This window comes from Paralichthys olivaceus, chromosome 13 (assembly GCF_024713975.1).
Source record: "Paralichthys olivaceus isolate ysfri-2021 chromosome 13, ASM2471397v2, whole genome shotgun sequence".
Classification (NCBI taxonomy): Eukaryota; Metazoa; Chordata; class Actinopteri; order Pleuronectiformes; family Paralichthyidae; genus Paralichthys; species Paralichthys olivaceus.
The window spans coordinates 16,760,360-16,784,350 of NC_091105.1; the positions used below are offsets into that span (position 1 = coordinate 16,760,360).

The window sequence follows — 23,991 nt, forward strand, 5'->3', positions numbered from 1 at the left end:
ACAGGAGACAACAAATGCAGTGATGTGGCAACATTTTAGAAGGATAATATTATGATTAAAGCCAGATGAGGATAGTATTGTCATTTACTAGCCTACAACTTCAGATATTTGAAATAAAATAAAAAAACAGCTAAATCAAAATCCTGTAAGAGAAAAAACAAAACCTCAGAGCCACGTTCCAGGGCTCAGAATAAATCCTTTCTTAGATTGCACGAAAAAGCAAGGAAATAAAGATGTCACAGGGTTAGTGTACATGAGGGGGAGACATCTTTTCTGAGGCTATCAGTGAAAAGGATTAGGAGGTGGCAGTCTAGGCGACAGAGCTGTTCACAGTTCTGCACTCAAAGACTTATGTCTGATTAAGAAAGGTTATGTCCCAAGTTGCACTCATCAGGATGATGCAGGATTCATTAAAACCTCAACAATCGACACCTCAAGCCCTCTGAAATAATATGGTACATTTTATGGCTTGTGTGCAGCAGATGAGTCTTTCTCAAGTGACTCTCTGAGACATCTTACTGTTTTTTTTTCATCTTGTTAAAACCAACAAAGTACATTCTGACCAAAGCATGTCTAAAAAAAAACAGACAAGAGACCCGCATTATCTGTTATTCACTGCTGCTTGTTGCTTTGGCAACAGGAGCATCAGGTGAATGGTTGGAAAATGTCATTAACAAATAAACACCATGGGGGCTGCCAGCTTCTCCGAAACAAGGAAACTGTGACATAGATATCAGATACAAGTCGATAAAGTAAATCGCTCTTCTATTTGATGTTTTATAAAAAATGACAAGTTAAATAAGGGATTATGCTCTAATCTAGCTTTGGGAGATAGACCAGACTCTCTGGGGTACTTTCATTTTCCTTTTAATGTCAGAAAGTAAAAATACAGCAGTTTAAGGCATCACAGCCAAGATGAAGAATAAAAGTTTGATACAAAGGACAGACACTGTGATTTTAGTTTGTGACTATAATCGTAGAAATCATGTTTTTTACCTCTCAATGACACTTGACTTTTAAAGCAGTATGACAAACACTTGAATTACAGTTTATTCATGCTCACTGCAAAAGTTTTGTTGGTTCACTGAAAAGTATTTCAATGAAGAACAATTACAGACCTGCTTCAAACAGTCCCCTTGACAACCATTGGGACTGTATCGCAAATTCCTTTGTCTTTGTCAGACACGTTTAAGATCAATAGATGGATATGAGACAAGAATCTCAATCTTCCACCATTTAAATGTAGATGTTGATATCCGACTACCTGATTATAGGTAAGCAAAAGTAAGGAAAGAGAATTTCATTGTATGTGTTGCTGTATAACCCTTGCTTGCAACAACTGGCCTGCAACTCACTGACGTCACTAAACTGTTGCATTCTTCACCTCTGATGCTTTTCCAACCTTTTTCCACAGCCTGATTCAGTTTTTTCCACAGGCTTTCTCCCTTTAGTCTCCACCTCAGCTGAAATTCATGCTCTGCTGGGATAAAGTCCTGTGATTGACTTGGCCAGTCCACCTTTTCCCACAGATGAAGTTCTTTTGTGGTATTGGCGATGTGTTTTGGGTCATTGTCTCGCTGCATGATGAAATCCCTCCAGGTTCATTTGGAACGTTTCTCGTTAAATTTGCAGACAAAATGTTTCTGTCGACTTCGAAGTTCATGTTGCTGCTAGCATCATGAGTCAATAAAGATTAATTATCCCATTCCATAAGCAGCCACGCAAGCCTAAGACACGACATGTCTCTTTCATGCTTCACAAAATGAGCTTGTAGCAGGTCCTCTCCTCTATCACATTAGAAGAGGTGATTCTTGGTCTCATTAGTCCAGAAATCTTTTCCAGAACTTTTTCGGCTAACTTTTTTTGCTTACTCTACTCTTGCCATCTGATTCAAAAGTCTTTGAACAGTGGAGGTTGTTAATGTACATACAACTGCCATTAGCAAGTATACGTCTCCTCACTCTTTAACCATGGATGTTATTCAAGTCACCTGGGGACCAAGTGTAAGTTTGCAATTTGGTCCAATTAAAGCACAAAACAAAAAAAAGACTGTTTTGTTTCATTTGTTTTGGTTGCTTGTAATTTGTTTGACCTATAGGAGAACAGGTGAACAGGACAGAGTGATAAGATATCAATCAGATCTTAATAAGGAAGCTAGAGACACATCAATACTCAGTATGAATTTAATCAGGTTAAAATTATATCTACATACAATCTGACAATCAATGAGACACTATTTGTAAAGTAGAGTATTACCTGGACAACTCACTCATCAGTCTCAAGTTTCAATATTTTTGGAAGATATATCTTCTCTATGTTGGGGTAAATATTAATTATTTTAAAAGTACGGGAAAGCGTTTGGAATAAAGGTCATCCAATAAAAAATAATGCATCACCACTCTTAGCCAGTCAGTAAAATGATTTACTTTGACCTGTGAAGGTGATGGAAGCTGGTGCATCACAGGAGGTCACAAAAAGACAAAATTACTCACGGGACAGTGATTTGATGGCTCCGATCAAGGCTGTTCAAACTAAAAAATTGTGAAGTCTTCACAGTGAAAGAGCATGCAGTAATTATGATTTCCTTCTGGCAAAAGTGTGAAGGGAACTTTTATAAATTTGATCAAAGCCTATTCAGTTCATTCATTTAGTCATAAATTGAACTTTGTGCAGCTCCACAAATAGAAATGCCAGTGCTACATGTTTGAGTCAGATACAAACCAGGTGTTCTGCATCTGTGCTGGACTCTACCAGGTCAACCAAAAATGTCAGCGGGGCTTTTGAGACACCTGATGTCTGAACAAATATGACGCCTCACATTTATGGATCAAAGCAACACCAGTGGCAACAGAATGACGATGTGTGCCTGGGCAAATAATGCCAATGATTGCATGGACAGATGTAGCCTTTCCTTCCACCTGAAAACACTACATCAGCCCTGAAGGTAGCTGTCAGACATCCCCGGCATCTGATTAGAGTGTAATGGTAGCAGTGTTCTGTAGAGAGACAGACAGGCAAACAGGAATAATGTCCTTCTTTCTGTCTGACTTACAGTCTCTCTACCTCGATCTGTCTTTCCCTATGTGTACCTCAGCTCTTTGTGCCACACTATGCCTTTCTGTGTATTGTTGCATGAGGTCGCTCCTATTCACTGTTACATTTCCTGTCTTGCTGGTTCACGGTCTGTGTCTTTGTTTGACTTTGCCTACCTCTGTGTTGCTGCACTGCTCTTAACCTCTTTGTGTGTCCTGTGAAAAAAGAACAAAAACAGAGAGCGGGGGAGAGAGACCTTAAGTGTCTGATCGTACCGAGTCACCAACAATCAAAGCGTACCACTCGCTTTTAGTTTATTGTTCAAAACAGAGCAAAAATAAGGGCCGGCTACTTCCATACGGTGAATTATACCCTGCTGGCCTTCTCTTTGAAACAAATTTAAAAATATCTACATGGGATAATTAATAGATGTGTTTTGCACTGACATGTCCTAACTCATTAAAGCTGCCCCAGACATTGACATTGCATTTTTATAATAAAGGTCAAAACATCCTATCAATTAATTAATTCTTGGTTTTTCTGTCTGAGATGAGTGAAGAATCAAAATAAATTAAATTTTCTTTATTGCAAAATGTATTATGGAGAAAGTCTGGTGAATTGTAGGAAAGTTAATTTCCTAATTCTGTATATAATGCACAACTCATCTTTAGCTGTGCCCCATGTCAAATTATCATCCTCTACAGTACAATGCGTCTGAAAGTAATGCTCCAGATAGGAACATAGACTGCATTTGAACATGGATGTAGAATCCAGGTCCAGAAAGTGAAGTCAATGCAGACGTGTTTAAAACATGTATTCTCTCAAAAGACCAGCAGAGAGCGTCTCCACTGGTTGCCAAAATAAGTCTGACTCCCTTTCTAACCTGAGTAAACATTTTTCTAAGGAATTCATGGTCTCATAGTTCAAATATTCTTCAATTCAGCATATTGTTCAATTTGAAAACTATGAACCCATTTACAGAAAAACAGATGATTGTCAGCTTGTACCATCCATTGGATGCAAGTCCATCTATTGTTACTTCTGGTTTTAAAATGGTTGGTCAAAATACCAAACTCTAGGTTTCAACACAGCAATTCACAAACCAATGGTTGACGTCCAGGTGGGTTGCCACATTTATGAGACTAAGCAGTGTGTCAAATTCAAATTGGCAATGAATATACAAAGCATAATTTCAGCTAAGAAAAACGGATTAGTTCATATCTATGCTGAAAAGAGGCATATTAATCGTGTATTTCTCCACCGTTGACACTGTGTGAAACGTATATTCGGGTGAAGAGGGGAAGACAGACTAGGACTAGATATGATTTAGGTCATCCAGGTTGGAGGAGACAAAGGCTGGAGCAGATAAATAAAGCACAGCACATCCATTAATATTGCTTTGATTTCACAATAACCTTGTGCTACTTTCACTTATTCAGAAAGGGATTTTTCTAAAGCAACGAGTCATGGCTCACAAGTTTCATTTATTTCCCTGCATGCAATCCTTTAGCATGTGCGGCATTACTGTTGCTCATCCTCTCACCATGACATTAGCCAACTCTGTTCACTATATGGCCACAAATGTGTTTCTTTAGTACATGAGATGACGGTAGCCAGCTGCATAATATGTCTGAACTGCACCATGTTCTCTACCTACGAAAAGACAATTTAGACCTAACCACTTGACTCTAGTGACTCCACTTCTCCCATGATTAGTACATTTCAGACTGCAGGATTCAGTTTCCCAGTGATCACCAAGACTTTGGCGGCTGTTTCACACTGAACCAAAACATTTTTTGACACTAACCCCTAATAACATTAAAGACCTTTAACACTGTTGCTTTTGTGTATGTGCAGTGCTCATCACCCTGCCCGAGAGGAAAGCTGGCACATCAGTGGCCAGGTGGACCATCAAAAGAAATCTATTTTGCCATCCTAGGCAGGCAAGCAAAACTCATAACACTCGTAGTTCATGCTTTAGTTACGCATGCTCCTGCAATGCAGTTCTCAACAGGCAAGCAGAAGTCACCATAAAACTGTCCTTCTTTGTAGCTGTCACGAAAGTGTGGTGCATGTGTGTTTACTCAACCCCCCCCCCTTGATCCCACATCAAATATAGTTAAAGGGCCATGAGCATCCTCTTTGTTTCTTACTGTTAAATGTGTGTAGTGTTGTCATTATGTTAACTTTTTGTGATGTTAAATGTATGTATTTCTGCTTCCTGTTTTAACTTTTGTTACATGTGATGTTGCAAATTGAGCTGCTATGTGATGCAAAACAAATATCAAATGCACTCTGACAATAATCATCATCAATGAACTGAGTTGTACCCCTGCCACATTTGTGTGAAATTTAGTCAGTGCTAGCATATTAACTTTTTAGTAATGCAAAAAAATGGTTTAAGAGATCACAGTGACCTTCACATGAGACAGGGAGAACACAAAGGATATTTAAGTATTGTATATGGGGAAATCATGGCAGAAATATGCTTTGCTGGGCAGAAGCTACAGAGACAAAGCCATCAAGCAACTTAACATTTTCCCTGAGCTACAACTCCAGGTGATGGATTTCATCCTTTAACTGTGAGTAAGCAAGTTGGCAGTCCCCACATGCAACCATGGTAATAGCTGGTTTTCAGTGCAACTTCTAAAAAAACATGATTGATGAAACAGTAAAATAGCTTAATAAACATAAACCAACAAATATCGGTTAAAAGCTTAAAAAGAGAACAAGAAAAATTAAACTGGCTCAACATTTACTAATTTACCATTTATCATAATTGGACCATGGTACATGCAGTTGAAGACAATAAAGGTGTAATGTGCAATTTTTACTAAATATAAAGCTTGCCCAACTTTAAATAGAATAACAATTTCGTGATTATGTGTTAAGTGGTACCTGTGAAATAAGCTTTCACTTCATTATTATTTCTGTCATCATGTAATGAGAGCTCAACAGGCAGGGGTGGCAGCACAGTGAGGTGAGATTGTAAACATTTAGGCCTAGTTTGGGATTTCAGAATCTTTACACCTCTTGTGTGAGTATTTATAAAGTACTTAGACCTACTTTACAATCAAAAATCTCACTTTCTACACAATGGGACCTTGAAGATTGCTGCTTCAATCAGGTTTATGGCTCAGCCTCAGTTTCAGTGGCCGTTGATTCTTCTATCATTATTATTTAGCCACAGTTATAAAAGTAATCGAAGAACTAATGTCACATTTTAAATCCACATATATACTGTACAGAGAAAACTGTCCAACAAGGGGTCAGTGGATGCGGTTCACTACTATACAACTATACTACTATACTATGTCTGTGTCTCATATTTTGAAAGTTCCTGTCCCAGGGTCTAAAATTCAAGCTCACCAAGCATCAAATGTGGGTAGACTTTTCTGTTTGGAGAGTAAATCTCCCACAGTGGCAGGTAAACATTTGGACCAAAACAGTCATGTAATTGTTCCTCAGTCTCGACTGCTTATTGATTGTGTGCCCCTGTGTGCAAGACAAAAACAGAAAAAAACTTGTCATCCTGAATAAAAAAAATAAAACTGGAGAAGATTTGTGACCATGAACACAACAAACATCACATTACTTGTGTGTCTATATCTCAGCTCATTCAAAGCTTCTCTTCTTACCCCTGAATTTCATTTCACAGCTTGAATTAATCACTGATCAATATCTTGGTTCATTTTGCTTCATGTTTTTGCTCTGGCCTCTTAAACTTCGTGTTGAACATAATACTTTATTATCACAATGAAATACTGATTCTGTGTAATGTATGACATTCAAGGGATACAACCTAACCCTTTATTTAAAAAGGGATTTTCGGACTTATCTGCCAACTGATAAGGCGAACATGTCAAGCAGGAGTTTAATAATCCATGTAATACAATGTACCTGAGTAAAATGTGAGGATGTTCTTGGTACTTATGTATCTGTAGTGTCAAGACCTATTCTCCATCTTTAAGTCACCTGACTCTGGTCTCTTTGATTATTGGAGAATTCTTACACATCTACATGCACATTTTCTGTGATGTATATATTGTAATATCAAAAATACATGAATTTCCCCAACATCATCCATTCAGTAACAGGAATAATTCCACAGAACTTTTTCTGTTTTTCTCTTGTTTCTCTGTCATTTTTCTTCATTTCATAAGCTGATTAAGAATGATTGTGATTGATTGCTCATTGTGCATGCAGACGCTGCATGTCAATCACCGGCATCAAACTCTGTAGCTAAAAACTCTGAACCCTTAAATCATAGTAAATGATGTTTCTTCAGATAGACTTCTCTTAGTTGATTAGTAATGGAAAAATGAGAACTGTGCCAGAATTCCTTTTGTATCATGCTGTAAAAAAAGTGCAGCATGACATCTGCCTCACTCGACTTTGCACATCCTGCGATATGGCTACTGAGCATCCTCACACCGTGGAGAAAATGATAAAACTGTATATTGTGCAGCCGCGGAGAAATGATCACTATCAAGATTCAAGTCAATATCATTCTTCCTCTTAACCATGTTGAACTCATTTGAAATATACTTATGATAAACAAGCACATATACTCTAGATGTAAGGTCCCATGATGCTTAGCATCCAGTAAAGCAACAGCTGTCATCATATTATTAATTATATAATGACAGCAGCAAAAAGACCACCATAATGAGGTCATTATTTGTGCAGGGCTACACTTGAATTAAAGGCTTTATTACCCTAACTCTCCACCTGTCCTTTACATCTTCAGCATATAATTTCAGCACAATAATGAGTGCTTCAACCAGTCACTCACAGGCACAAGGGATTGAATGTAATATAAGCGCAGCGTCGAGTGAGTGGAATGAGAAAAAACTTCATAGAGCAAAGAGAATACATAGATCAATAGGGAGACACACTTATCAGGTCCATCACGGGAGTCGCTTCTTTTTCATGTTAAAAATTAATTGTCGCTTTTGTCGTGCTCCCTTCTGAATTTCTGACTTAATTAATTAATAACATTAATAAATGAAAGGCCTCTTTAATCTTTATCAAGGTTGCTATTTATAATTACGATGGAAGAGGTAAGAAAAGGAGAGAAAAGTGTTGCCTGTCATTATGTTCACCTTCTTATTCATTCCAGAAGAAGTTACACCTCAGTGAAGGAAGGAAAGAACAACAACAAAAAACTGCAACAACTTCAGGTGTTGCCGTATGGATATGAGCATCTTTCACAACAACATGCTGGAAAACGTTTGTGCTGCATCTTTCTGAACAAAGTTAAACAAAAAGTAAGAAAGTACAAGATAAGAAACCTTGTTTTCCCTTCTTCTGAGCGATTTTAGTTTTAGAGTGAATTAATTGAGAAGCAGGCATTCTACCAGCACACACTTTGGGCCCTAGAGGCACAGCAAAGTTTCTGTCATGGAATTATTTTCTGGTGCAACAGAATACAGTCCCACACTGGGAGTAAATCCAAGACTTGGAAAAAACACAAATGTATGACAAAAACACCAAGAACAAGATTGCTATTTAGAGGTTTGGGATGGATCTGGTGAAACCCATCAAATCTGAGCCTTTTGCTTTTGTCTCAAGAATAAGTCATGCTTTTCCTCCTCTCTGAATGACAGGGTTAGTTCCATGTAAATGTAAAGTGTCTCAGAAAAATATAATCTCTTAAACCCTATACTTTTAGTAATATCCTAATCAGCCATGGCTTGACAAAAGAACTACACATTATTTTATATTAGTAAACATGATTCAAGTTGCAAAATCATTTGTCATTTCTATAGTCTAGCACTGTCTTGCATTGAGATTTAGATACCTAAGAAAATCACTGCTGCACACATCTTAACCCTAAAAAACACAATAGATGTACATCCAATTGTGTTTCATTTGAAAGTCTGTAGACTCGGCATACAAATTTCATGGTATTGCTCTCTGGTTGTTCAGAGGTAAAAGACAATAATCACGATCTAGTATGTATTTCTCTACAGTTTGACAAGATACTGTTACACAAGTAACCTGCACGCACACAATATATATTTGCACCACAACATCATCTCTGCACAGTCATAGCACAATGATAGAATCAACATCTCTGTGAATAATCTGCTCAACTGAAGAACCAAAAACACCGTAATCATATGAACAACAGGACAACAGGAGAAAAATAAGTCATGTATTGATTTAACTTGCAGATCAGAGTGTCCATAGACTTTATGTGGATGTAGTTTTGTGATGGACTTTGAGCAGGGCTGGGCAATTAGCTGAAAATTTGAAACCGACATTTAAAACCTCTATTGACTTAATCTTCCTCATGTCTAATTATACAGTTAATATTTAGACCAACACTAATCAGAAATTATTTGAACCAAAGCTTGCAATCGAGTATAAATGAATGTGTGTGTGTGTGTAGATTGTATGTGCAGCCTCTGTTTTTTTCTTTCAGTCATTGAGCTATAACTGATAACTGAAATCTCATAATTTTCCACTGTTCTTTTTTACAATGATAATAGCCTTTCCTTTTTATTTATAACTTAAAGGCTACGTAGCTGCTGTTTTTTGTATTTTCAAATATTTTTATAAAGGAGTATGTGTTGAGGTAAATGAGATTTATTGTTTCGTTTTGCTGTGGTATCGAATTGGATATCGAACATTATGGAAATTTCATGGTGTTGGTATTGACAACAAAATGTTTAGTATCATGACATCCCTCATTAGCTGAAATTGACTGTCATAATAAACCTGTTTTCTCCATTTGTCATAACGATTACACATAATAACTAAAGTAATTAGGAAGGGGTAAGAACTGTTCTCCCACAACCACATAATATACATGGATATAGTGCTGGGCAATAGCAATTGTATTGCCACATTACTGCCTATACTGTTATGGTCAACATTCAAAGTAATTACTTTGTTTAGTCATGCATATTGTAACAGTTCATTGCTATCAACACCAACTGGATCCTCACTTTTTTTCATGTTATTGAAGCATATTGGAAAAAAATTCCACTTAACGCCATAATAAGCATTTTAAACAAAAAACAACCAAAGCATGGTACCTTCGAATATTTGAATTAAATAATCTTAATTTTTGTTGTTGTTTGTTTTAAACATTCCTAAAGGATAGTATATAAAGTCCTTTCTATTAAAATCTGAATCGCTGCTGTAGTTTCACAAAAAAAGATTTGGGATTTAATTTAATTCATTCATTAATTAAATTTGATGTTCAATAAAAAATGTGAATAAAGTATTGGTATGCTTGTTTTAGCTGAATTTGCCGCTTTGACAGAGGATTCATTTTGCATAGTGCATAGTGAGGCTTATAGCTGCACATTTCTACTGCAGTTAAACCAGTTTAAAAGACTAAAACTGACCCTTTACTAAAACAAACCATCAAAGTGCAAACTGCTTCTTCTCAAACCTGTCAATCATCAATACACAAAAACAGGCCAAGATATGACACAGACATTCAAGCTTTTCTGTAATTCAACACAGTGGTGGAAATAATGACAAAGTGAAAACATGTTTGAATCCAGTTTGAAATTCACTATAAAGACTTCCCATACCTCCCTCTACCTGTGCCATACACCATCTGCAGATGGAGCCAGGGAACACCCTGCGGTGCTGCAATCATATCACAACAAAATTAAACTCAAATTAAGTTACTTCAAATGAAATAATTACACTCAGAACAAAAATCGCCAGGGAGTTAAAGCAAACCCAAAGGGAGACAGATTCACAAAGAAAATCAAATTCAGAAAGAAACTGAACAGCGTGTTGTTGTAATAGTTAATGAATGTCTGGGTTCAGTTACAACAGGTTTGAAAAGAAATGTTAATCAACTGGCAAAGACATGATGCTGACATATGTCAAAATGAGAATCTTAGAACTAAGACTTTATAAAATATACTTTTGTGTATGCTCAAAAAACTTTACAATGTATTTTAAAAATGGCTGTGCACAATCCAAGCTTTTGTACAATCTCAAATTAATGTTTTGTAGTTTGTGCCTCTAACAGTCAGGACCCAATCTGGAACAGAACATGCCGTCTTTTTCAAGGCCATGAGAAAAGAAACAAGACAAAAGAAGAATCACTTGTATGATGACATTAGACGAGGGAGTACGTCAACATGCCTGGCTGTTTATTTAAACTCATCTAAACCCAGGGTGACAATCAGAGACAAACTAAATCTACCTCTGACAGCACAGCTGCCTTTTTCTGACAGAACAACTGAGAAACCAGTGCAGCTGCAATTACCTTTATTCGCTTACACTGAAATCCATCTCTTTATATTTCAGTACATATTTCAGAACAGCTGTCACAGAATGGACCTGGAACTTTCAGCTGAACACTGAGTGGCCATTTAATTAACAGTGTACCGAGGCAGCTTTACGAAGAACGGTGACAACACTCTGGAGCTTAAACAGTGTCAGTACGACCAACCTGTCAAATACCAGGCGTCCCCATGATATCATTAAGGCCTTTGTAATTCCACAACAGCCGCATCTAGACATCAATCATCTTCAGTTTTGGTCGTTTTGGGCCTTGTCTACACAACAAAGGAAATTATTGAACGGATATTTCCAAAAATTTAAAATCTCTCGACTTGAACACAAAAACAACTCAAAACACATTCAAATAAGAATTCTGAACCAGTAGGTGGCGATAAAGTCTACATCAACCATCTTACAAATAAAGAAGAACGCTGTGGTTCAATGCTACATTTAGCTGTAGACTTGCAAATAGACCAAGCAGTTAGCAGTGCTAATGAAAGGTAGAGAAGTTTCTGGGGCATACTCATTATAAAAACAAGAGTGGGAATGCACATCATAAGCTTTGACATCATCATTTCCCAAACACGCCGCTTTACATGTTCACACGGATACACAGAAACCATTCATTTTAAAAATCTGCCCTTAAAAAGGCGAGGCAATAATCCAATATCAATTATTATTGCAATATAATTCTCTTCAATGACAATTCAACAAAGATTCAATATATAAATCAATTCATTATTTATGTGGTTATGTAAGTATGGTGAGGTGTTCATGATGTTCTTGATCAACCTCAGATCTGACAAATGTTTTGCTGTTTATCAAGTGTTTGTCATTCTCTGCTCAAAATTTAAAAGAAATAAAGTGACATTCATTGTGATAATTCGATTAATCCACTGATAGAACGTTTTTTTTTATCATTTTTGGTCTTATCATCCAGCCCCACATTCCAGCATCTAGCAATGTTTGTGTGCTTGTCCTATTTGTTAGCACACTCAAGCTGTTGAGTGTTACACAAACTTTAAAACACTTGAACCAATCAAGTGTAATTATAATTAAAACACACCTGATAGTCTCAATAACAACAGAACTTATTTTTAAATAAATAATATTATGACTATGTTCCATTTAGGTGTCAAAGAAAAGTAAGACATGACATTTTCCCCTGCAGAATGCAAAATACCAGGGCAAGGACATAAATGAATTGAAGGCACTATTAATGTCAAATGAAATTGTATTGTACGACTGTTTAAATGTGGGGAAACTGTGCAGCTTACTCACAGATTACCTGAAGTTTGCAGATGCAGGACGATGTTGATCCGTCTGCCATGTTGGGGCTCAGCTTTGTAGGATTGATTAGCTGCTAGCCAAACTTAGCTAGCTTTGACCTGGCTAAAGTTACAGCGTTTTAATGAGCTGACGTAGAAAAGTAAAGACAGACAGACTAGTAACTGATTCAGGTGAAGGCCCATGTCCTCCATGTGCTCCCTCACCCAGCCTCACTCCTCTCACTGAGGACACCACCATTAACTCAAGAGGAAGAGTGGTGCTGCTTTCACAAACATAGGAAATATGGCTTCTATTCTTCATTTCAACATGAGGACTTGAAAGGCCTTCACATGCCAGACACACAGGCAGACAGATGAAATGCTCTTAACAATGTACGCTCTGTGTCATGATTTTAAGAATGACAGCTTCTTTGATACGGTGCAGAGCCACTTCAGAATTATTTCCTGTCATTATATGAGTCCTCCTCTATGGAATAGTAGCTATTGCATTAACTTGAGAAGAACTAAATCTGCTGTTTGTATGAATCAACGACTTAATGATGTTGTAAATTCAGAAAACAGACAAATATCCACCACACATCCCAGATATGAAGTCGATTGGATGAACAGTTCTCAGGTTATCTACATAAAGACATACAAACAGACAGACAGATGTTTGTTGAACTATCCTTGTGGAATCTTTCTTTATGGAAGGGTTGTCTTTCCAATATCCATAATTAATAACTGTTGTTAACAATAATCACCCATTAATTCAGAGGTTTACACCCTGCATTTACACCAACTGTGAAAATGAGCTGTTTTATCAAAACTGCACTGGGACTTGATTGAATTTTAACGTGACTATTGGCAGTGAAGTACAGGTTCTGGCACAGTGACAACACTAGTTACTCTTAATAGCCAATATGTTCATCTCAGCATATGAGGCAACTGAAGAAGCATATGATGTCTGCCATTATTCCTTGTTGTGTCATTTCACTGGCATTAAAGTGAAATTACTTGTATTAAAATTTCTTTTTCATAACACACACATGGTTTGAGGCCAATGTTGTTGTGGTGAGGCTGGAAATTTTTGGTTTGGTTCAATGCAAGCAAGGCAATGAAGATTTCACTGGTGCAGCAGCAGAATAAGAGTCCGCCAATTCTTTACCCAAATGCAAGAGGGCACAGTGTGCTTAAAATTCACAGCAATGTCAGACATTTCTCTGTAATTGCTCAAAGACTTGAAAAGGTACATTATTTCCAGGCCTTTTTTTAAACACATTTATGACATGAGATGTGGGATCAATACGTGATGTGGAGTCAAACCAGCATGGTGACAAACCTTTCATAAGCCCGACCTTGAAAAAAGCATTATGTAACATAATCTTTTAAGTATCTAAAGTGATTCAGCCGCTAAAGTATCAACAATGATTCGGCTCTTGAATAATTCCCCTTCATTGCCACGCTTTGCTATACATCCCCCATGTGACCTCAGTCTACTTCCACTGAACTTCAGCCACGTATATGTCAGTACCTAATGTTGGAGCCCACTCTCACGAAGCACGCTCGTGAATACAAGTGGATTAGTCAGACTTTAAGATGTCTTTTAAAAATAAATTAAATCTAATTTTAAGGAAAAATGATGTGCGTTTCCTCACTCCTCAGTCAGCACAGACGAGAGATAATCTTGTCACGGTGAGCAGCACACTTATCTATGAAGAGTGGATTTATTGTTTGAGCTGTTTGGTTTGGCAAAGAAAAGGTGAAACTTGACATTTGTGGCTTTTGAAATCCAAACACAAGATAATTATTTGATGCAGGCTTCATTTGGAAAGAAGAAAATTGATCATCCAAAGAAAGCTGCTGTTCATATTCCCTCTGAACCTGACTAATATCATATCCTTTTATTTATTGCCAAACAAACATTTTTTCACATATTCAATTGTAGGCTATAACCTCCACGCTTCACTACTCCAGGAGGGTTTGAGGGTTTGATTGAGTTTATATTTGTGATACCATGTTTGATAATAAAAAGTATCTGCAAATCAAAAGTCAACATTGGTGTACCCTGGGAAAATGTTTTCATCAAACCTGAGCTGTCAGTATTTCTATCTCAGTATAAATGCATGCCTATGTGGCGAAGAGTCTTGTTTCCATCTATAATAATGTCTGACTGTTTCAGTACAAGCCTCCCCTGCGAAGATCATGTGACTGTCTTCTCAACCTTCTCTGTCTTGTTCATTAAATTCAATTATTGAACTGTGCTAATCTGTAAAGAATGATTTTAGAGTCAAAACCAAACCCAGGTTGAGTCTAATGGATATGTTAGACGCTGGCAATGAGGAGAGGGAGATGTAGAAATAAAAAGGCACACGGGAAAATGGTAGAGCAGCATTTCAATATCAGCCTTTGTGAGGATGCGAGGATTTATTTGATTGTTCAGTGACCAAAGCAAACAAGGGGAAATCTTTGTGTTTGATGTTTTCCTCTACCCCCGTGTCCTACAGTGGAGCATTTGAATAGAGGTCGGTTATTACCAAGCTGAACCACACATCACCGAAGCAAACATAGCATGCTGATTCAGAAATAAACGCCACTGATTCGGACTGATGGGTTTCTTTGCTTTTGGTATCTCGACCCACTTCTATATAATTTTGCTCATTAAAGAAGCTTTTGAAAATGTTTATAGTAACATATATGTGTGTGTATATGTGTATTTTTTCAACTCCCTGACAAGAAGATGAGCAGTCTTTGTCCTGTGTACATTAAAGATGAACTTTCCATCAAAAGTGATCACTGAAGGCTTTCCTTCCTCACATCCTTCCCTCCCTGCCTGCCAGCCTTCAAACGCAGCCTTCAAGATGTACGGCTTCAGGGCCGCTCGCTCTCTTACCTCGTCCTGAAGTTAGCCGGGTGTGGATGTCCATCATACAAAGATAAAAAGTCATATTCCTCCTCCACAGCGAAAGATTGAAAAACTATATGAATCCTGTTGCCCTCATCGGCAACGATCACCCAGGTACAGTTTGCTCCATTGGGATATCCATATGGAAAGCCGGGGCTTTCTATCGTCCCATTCCTCCCTTTTAAAGTGCCTCCGCAAGTGTGGATAAAACCTGGAATGAGAGAAAACAGTTATTATCAGAGGCTTTAAGGGAATGTGAAAAAACACTCACAGCTGTGGAGAAGCAAAAAAGAAGAGAAAATTGAAAAAAAAACCACATTGAAAAAAAAGTAAATAAAATTTTCTATTTACTTTTTTTTCAATGTGGTTTTTTTTCCTTACAGAAAATGTATTTAATTTTCCCTGGTTCAAACATCCATACAGCAATAAATTACGTGAATGGCTTTAAAACAGACTCTATTCAAGTAATGCTTTTATTGTAACAACTGCATGCACAGCTTTAAGTTCAGGTGCAGTATTTCTTGAGAACAAATTGTTTGGAAAATTCATATTGTTCTCTGCTGGCACAAGCTGTGAGGGGAATCTGCCAACCAGCTGAGCAGCAGATAAGTTTTGTTTTTCTATTTTTGTTTTCAGTTTCAGTCAAAGAAAAAAAAGGAGTCTGCAGCTCGAACCGTGGTAATAATGAAAAAGAAATGCACAATTGAGGACTTCAATTATGTTTTTTTTCAGGGTTACACTGAACAAAATGTTTGTGATGCATCATTACTGCCAACTTCTTTCTAGAGGGTCCGAAAGCCCCAGAGACAAGCAACGAGCGAGGTCTGCCAATTTGGTGCCACAAGCCCTTAACAATCTGTTTCACAGCCCACACAAGAAATATCTCCGGTACCTTGGTAAACTGACTCGCTAAAAAAAAATCAATACACTTGACATATTATGTTAACCTGTTAGAAGAAACCCACATTTTTGTGCAAAGGTCTTAAAATAACTTACCCCCCAAAAAATGCCACCATCAACCATTCAGCGACTGCAGCCATAACCCACGGCCAACAGATAAAGCACAACACTATCAAACTACACTAATGTGATTCCTTGGCTAACCTGAGGAGTGATAATGTAAATGAGCACTCGACGCTACACTGTTTTTTCCTCACACAATTACACCTATTCCTCTACACTTCCACTCCCAGTATAACTCCCAGACTCACACAGTGTATAAACATGTTGCCACACACACTGTTCCACGGTGCACAAAAAAGAAAACTACTTTATTTTAGTCTATCTTGGATGTTGTCTGATGAAAAGTAAACTTAATTAAGATGCATGGTTTACCCCCACAAGCCTTAGTGTAATTAGCTTTTCATACTCTGTAGGTAAAGGATGTTTCTTCTTGCATAGCGTTAGACACACACACACACACACACACACACACACACACAAACACACAAAGCAGCTCAGATGGTCTCTTAATGGACAGACAGCTGTAATTTTCCTCAGTATGTTCTCCTTCTTATAAACTGATGTGAGCATATAGTCAAAATATTAAACTGTGAGAAAAACAGAAAATTAATTTTCCTCTTATCAAGCTCTCTAATTTTAGTTTTGGACAAAGCCCAGCAGCTGTTATTTGTATTTCACACAGAAAACAACTCTGTTATCACAGATACAATTATCCACTGGGACAATTTACACAATCTCTACATCTTCCAACACCTTCAGGATATTATCCTCCTGCCCAGAGTCCCTGACATCACTGTATATCTCCACCTATTGTCAGATAACTGACTGCCCCTCCAGACCAATTCACTCCTCCCCCATGTGCTGATCAAGTGGCCTGACCTTGTTGCAGACACAGTTAGAGATACAGTATGCCTGTACAAGGTTTATGATGTTGTGTCTGGCGATGAGCTCTGAGGTAAAAGTGCTGCCAAGGTTCGTCTTATGTCTAAGTTGTAATTATTTCTGCCACCATCAAACAAACGGTGTAATCATGGCAGATTTACAGCATTAATGCACCACCTGCAGGGTCAACACTATCCAACCTTTGACATGGTACATTGTTGCTTCTATCAAGTGCTCTTGAAAATATCATAATTACCCAGATAACCCTCTTCAAGGATTCAAACCGTTGAGATTATGAGTAAAAAAGGTAAAGATTTCTACAGGTTGGGGATACTGCAATCTCACTTGTTTGACCAACAGCTGCTGTCATATTTGTTATTGCTTTGCGGCCTCTACATTGAGTGCTGAGCATGTTGTCACACATTCTTGAATTTAATGAACTGAAATGGTAGATGCCTGATTCACATTTTTGCAAATCTGCCACCAACATATTTTTCCCTGGTTGCTAAAATTAGTCTTAGTTTCCAACCTAAAGTAATAATGGACTGGACACATGTGCAATATTTAAAAAGACAAAAATTTCCACATTCACATTGGCAATTAAAAAATGTCCCTGAACAAGGAATGTGAAAAAGCCTTGTCCATTACTGAAGGGAGCCCACCTGCAGTTGGGCTGTTATTGTTATGGATTAGATGTAATTCACTTCAGTCAAAGCAGTGGGCCCTCACATAATTATGAGGCCGGAGATGAGTCACCACTTCTATGTTTATGAACATAATTATAAAAATACTTCTCTGATAAAATAAACCTTTTCTCTACAGGATGTTGGAATTGTACTGTGGAGTGGGAGTCACATAGATATCTAATATAACTCATTATATCCTAATCCAGGCCATGTTAAAGGCAACATGCAAATATTTAAGCTTTGTTTGATTGAAGGAGAACGTCACCATTTTTACTCATGAAGATCAGCTTGCTCAAGAATACAACCACTTCCACAAAAACAACTTGTATAGTAAGTTATATATGCTCTGCGGTTATGTGTGGAAGAAGTAATTTAGATTATGTGGTCAGGGCTATCTCAGCATAAACCTGGGAAAACATTAAACTGAAAGCCTATCGACTGGAGTTTGGTTTTTGAAATATGTGGGCACCAGGGGCCAGGGAAGGTTTAACCACAATATTTACCTTATTTAGGAGCTAGTATCAGATCAAGTCTCTAAATTTAGGAGAACAGTGATATTACATTGCTGACAAACCCTTTAACTGTTACAACAGAAGGATCACAGTTTATAATGAGAATGATGTCTTGGTTTGATGTCTGATGGAGTGAGAGTGTTCAAATATCCTTCCCCAATTTATCCATTATCTATACTGCTTATCCTTCAGTGTTGGAGGAAGGACTCCAACATTTGACAAAAGAAAAAGTAAATAAAATAAATGTAATAAAAATAAAACTATATACTCAAGCACAAGTAAAAGTACCACGATCCTACATCATTACAGCTGAGTCTAGTCTATGATCTAGGTGCGCCTGCTGCTGCTGCTGCTGCTGCTCCTGCTGCTGCTGCTGCTGGGGGCTGGGTCCAATTTTACTTGCCCACTCTGATTGAATTACTTCTCACTATTGATTACATTTCAAAAAATATATAAAAACAATATGAACATGTAACGAAATGCATTGTTAAAACATAAAGTGGGGTAGACAGTAGAGGTGTACGCTTAAATATGTAACGGAGCAAAAGTGAAAAGTACCTCAAAAATCTACTTAAATAAGTACAGTTACATGAAAAGTGCACAGTAAAATAAATTAAGAACATTGTACCATTGTTGTTATTATACTAAATATGAAACTAGAGATGTGCTCAGAAGGTAGAAAGAACCACGAGGTTGGATTCCCTCTTCCGTCAGTCTCCATTCTGAAGTGTCCTTAGGCAAGATACCTGGCCCCAGATCGCCCCTAATGACTGGAATGACATTGTATAAACAATATGTGATAGGAAAAGGGAAGCCTTGTGTGAATGTGTGTGTGAAAGGGTGAAAATTGCTGTATGGACACAGCCCATTTTCCATTTAACCATTGTTACACAGACATTATCACAAATTAAATGAACTAGATTTCAATTGTGGAAAATTGACCACTTTTGTAACGGTGTAACTGCGTCTGACATTATGGGAAAACAAACCTGAGGAAATCCTGGTCAAGGACAACAACAAGGTAAAGGAAAAGGAAACTTCTGTTAGGCTCAATCAATCACACAATCTTCAACCACAAAAAGTGGAGCATGGCTGCTTTTAACTGAGGCTGCCTGATACCACAGAACTCTATTAGTCCAAGGAATATATCAGTGTTTGTCGAGCATTACTAATGTTTCAACCTATTCAGAGTAACGCTTGTTTGTGTGAACTGCTTAGCAGTGTTTGCGTGGCTGATTGTTCTGATGTCCCGGGGATGACAGAACAGATGCTCATTGCCAAGATATCTATTTCCCCCTCTCTGCCTATCTCGCTTTTTTCCCTTCTTCTCAGATCTAAGAATTCCTTTCATCCTTCATTATCCCTGCAACTCTCTTTTACCATCTGCAGTTTTTGTCCCACTTTGTATCTCCCTCAACTTCACCCCCTCATCTCTCTCACCTATTTCATTCACTGCCTATTCAGCCAAATGTTCCCACGATCCGTCTTTATGTCTGTCTCTATCTCTCCCTCTCTGAAACTCTACCTATCATTTTCCCAACAACCCCCACCTCCTCCTCATCCCACTGTCCCCCCTCCCTCCCAGTTTTCTTTTTTCTCCCCATAAGCTATTCATTATGAATTAGAATCCTCCTTTTCAATGCTGTGATTCATACAAGCTTGTTATATGTTAAGCACTGTCATCTCCATAAAAGCTGTATCTATAAAAAGAACATTGTAAACCCCCATCTTGTTATTTCAAAGGAAAACATTGACAACATGTGCTTCCTTGTACACGGGGAGAGGATGTGCATTAAATCTATTTACCACTTAGACCTACAGTATGTCTTCTTTGAATTCCACTGTCACCGCTTAGTTGCCCGCACCGACCTCCATCATCATCTCAGCTGTAAAACACATTCCCCGGTAGGGATTTTTTTTTTCCCTCGACCCCACGTTAATACCATGCTGCAACACCGACCATAAATTGCGATGAGAAACCAAATTAACAACATGCTGTGATTGCACAGTGGGGAAAATACAGTTCACAACGATAAATCAGTATCATAATGCACGAGTCTGAAAGAAACAGGGGCCTCAGCAGGGGGCAGGGGCGGCTGACAGACAGCACAAGAGTGTGTCCCAGCTGTTCCTCAAATACTTACATTTACCCCTGGCCTTTTTGCACATTTTCACTCCGCTACACCTTTGTTCATAACACGCGCTAAGCAAAACACAGACAGGAAAATGGCAGTTGGTCTCTACCCTGATGGGATTTCTCAAAGTGTTTGTCAATCTGAATTGCATTTGTGTGTGTGAACATGCATATTTTTGTGTGTTGTTGGCCTTGTTGTACCGCTTCCCACTAATACAAACCGAAAACAAGACTAATGAATGTGATTCTCCGATCCCTTTCCCAGTGAATACAGAGATGTTGGGGAGAATGATCCAGTTAATAAACCCCAGTTCTGTGCCCTGTGTGGATCGAAAATAAGATTGATTTTTTTAAGCAAAATGCATTATGCATCATAGAGAGTATCCTATTATTTTCAAGGACTAAACAAATTTGTTTCAGGCTAAATTGGTTATTTAATGTTTACTATGAGCACAGATGAAAATTAGCGATGTTGACTTCCCAGTGCATGGACTGGTGTTTGAGGGGCATAACAGCCAATGTGTTGTTCTCTGGCATTAATGCAGATTTGTAGTGAAGCCATAAAGAGAAATGATTATGTGCAGCAGGGAAAAGAGGAAAAGGAGTCTTTTGCAGCCATTCAGATTATTATGAGTTACAAACAGACCATCAGGTAATGGATAATAATGTAATGGTTGTTTGGTGTGAGAAATTGGCCCGTCCCAATCGGTCTGAACAGACCACCATAAAAACAGGCTCGGAAAATAAACATTCACAGTGTGACCTGTTCCCTCATGTAGTTGCTTCAGGATCCTGCAGGGAAGAATTAACTGCTAGACAAAGTCTTCTCCTCCCAGGGCAGTGTTGAATTCTGATGAAGGACTGCGGCACTCCAGTCTGGCAAATGTATTCTGTTCCATTTGCTTTATTGTCCTTAAAGAGTATTGAATTTATCTGCTGTCTATCGTACTGTATTTGTCCTTTATCAACTGTCTACTATCCCTAGTTTGTGTGGTAGCCTGCGTGTCCAAAGTAATTTTTCCAAAGAGACAATAATGTTGATCTAATCGAACAAAGTCCTGTAGCTCAGAGCAAATGATGTAATATGGATATGAAAGTTTTTGGGCCCTGACTAATGGCATTAGAAGTACTGACAACTACTGAGATGTTGTAGCGCCCCCTTCGGTTCCAGATAGTGTAAAGTTTATTCACTGGTAGAACTGCACTGCACAATACCTCAAAGTGCCTCTTAGTTTGTCAAGTAAAGATTTCAAAAACACAGGCATTAAATAGAAAAGGATGCTGGTCTTGAGTTTTTTAGTAGGAACATGTCCAAACTTAATTCTGGTGTGTGGACAAACACCAGCTGAGCTCATGTAAGGACATTTGTCTAGGTTTATTGGACACTATGAAGTTACCATACTCTGGCAGAGGCTTTTGACCAAAGAAGCTGACATTTATTTTCACAGGCACACACATCCAGAACATTTGGGGTTTGTTGTTCCATTCATAGATACTTCAACGAGTAAGAAAAGCCTGGGAGCCACCACATGACAAATGAACAACATGCTCAACCACCTGAGCTACTGCCCAATCAGACTCCCATGAGGGTGTGTGTGTGTGTGTGTGTGTGTGTGTGTGTGTGTGTGTGTGTGTGTGTGTGTGTGTGTGCGTGTGTTTGTCAAGCCTTGAGCCAAGAGACCAAAGTTAGAGGTGAACTGCTTTCTTCCTTCTCCTTACTCTGACTTGTGATATGTTTCACGACTAATTATATTCAGTCTCTCTTAAAAAAGAAGAGCTTTTCACTGTTTTCCGAATGTGGTTTAATTCCTTAAAGGTACAGTGTGTAGAATTTTGTGATATCTATAGTGTTGAAGATGCATGTTGCAGCTGAATGCCCCTCACCTCACCCTCCCCTTCCAAAAGTGAATAAGAAACTGTGGTAGTCTTCAGTTGTCATAAAAACTCAATAGGTGATAAATAACTATAGGTTCACCTTTTTAAGGAGACGTCATTGAAAGAGAGATTGTCTTTCAGCAATATAACCCTTTCCTGGTGCACATATATTTCTAAAAGCTTTTTTAGTCTGGATTTCCACCACACCCCAGCACTGAGACTGCACTAGTTAAAGTTTCAGATGACATGTTTCTGAGCAGTGATGCATCAAAAATTTCAGTCTTGATGTTACTAGATCTCTGCTTTTCACACAGCTGACATTAAGATACTGCTGAACAGAGGTGGATGATATTTCCTGGCACTGTGCTAAACTGGCTTAAAAGAACATTGACAAATGACATTACTTTGTGTCAACTAGTATCTATGATTCTGAGCAAAAAAATGTTCATATGTGGAGTTCCTCAAGACTCCATTCTTGGGCCTCCTCTATTCAAGATCATCATGCATCCCTCTCTAAGACCATGAAATATGATTACATCTTAGAACACAATTGAATAAGTTAATTGAACAAATCAGTGAGTGATTGTTCCAGAAAAACATTACAGTTTTGATTTTGGGCCTCACTGAAGTCAGTGTTCAACCTTAAAAAAATGATACTAAAAACTGCAAATCAAGAAAGAAATCTTGACTCTGGGATAACTTCAACAGCCCCATTATAAATTATACATAGCAAGAATTATGTCTAAACATAATACAGAAACACATGTTCATATCTTTATTTTCAGTGGGTTAGACTATTGTGTTTGCAGAAAAAAAAACAGCCAGACAGATGCAACTCATCCAGATCGCTGCTGCCAGACTCCTCACTAACACCAAGACAGTGGAGCACATTACATCAGACTTTAAATCACCGACTGGCTTCTTATGAGTCAAAAAAGAGATTTAAAAACCCTATTACTTGTCTTTAAAGCACTAAAAGGTCTCAGGACAATATTTATTTCTGATTTCCTCGTTATGAAGCATGCAGGCCCCTCAGATCATCTGGGACAGGTCATCTCAGTGCTCTCACAATCAAAACCAAGCAAAGTGGGGCAGCTTTTAGTTTCTATGACCCCACCACCACCACCTGGGCAGGGAACCATTTAATGCACAAGTTATTTTTATTTGTGAACAATTTCTGGATCTGGATCTGCAACCATTTCTATAGCACATGGTGAATTTACTTGTTTTACCTTGTTTAAGCTTCACCTATAATTTTATTTGACTTTTTAAACTATAACATCTATTTAAATACTAAATAGAGCTGACAGAGTTTTTATGTTGAGTGGAGATATGAGCTGTGACTCAAAGTTCCCCAGAGTCTTTAAAGCTTACTTTGACTTTTTAAGAGTGATTTGTTCCAATCTCTGGCACAAACTGTGTTTGTTGTTGCGTGGTATACATAAAGCCCTGTACACCTGTTTCTCAGTCA

General features: G+C 38.0%; 1 protein-coding gene across 5 annotated transcripts in view; it reads right to left on the reverse strand.

The window, feature by feature from the left end:
- Positions 1 to 23,991, reverse strand: part of LOC109632040 (CUB and sushi domain-containing protein 3-like) — a 205,402-nt gene that overhangs the window by 174,113 nt on the left and 7,298 nt on the right. For all 5 annotated transcript variants that reach the window (XM_069537722.1, XM_069537721.1, XM_069537718.1 and 2 more), the window contains exon 2: positions 15,457 to 15,679. In XM_069537722.1, the coding sequence (XP_069393823.1) occupies positions 15,457 to 15,679 (223 nt within the window). The remainder of the gene's footprint in view (positions 1 to 15,456; positions 15,680 to 23,991) is intronic.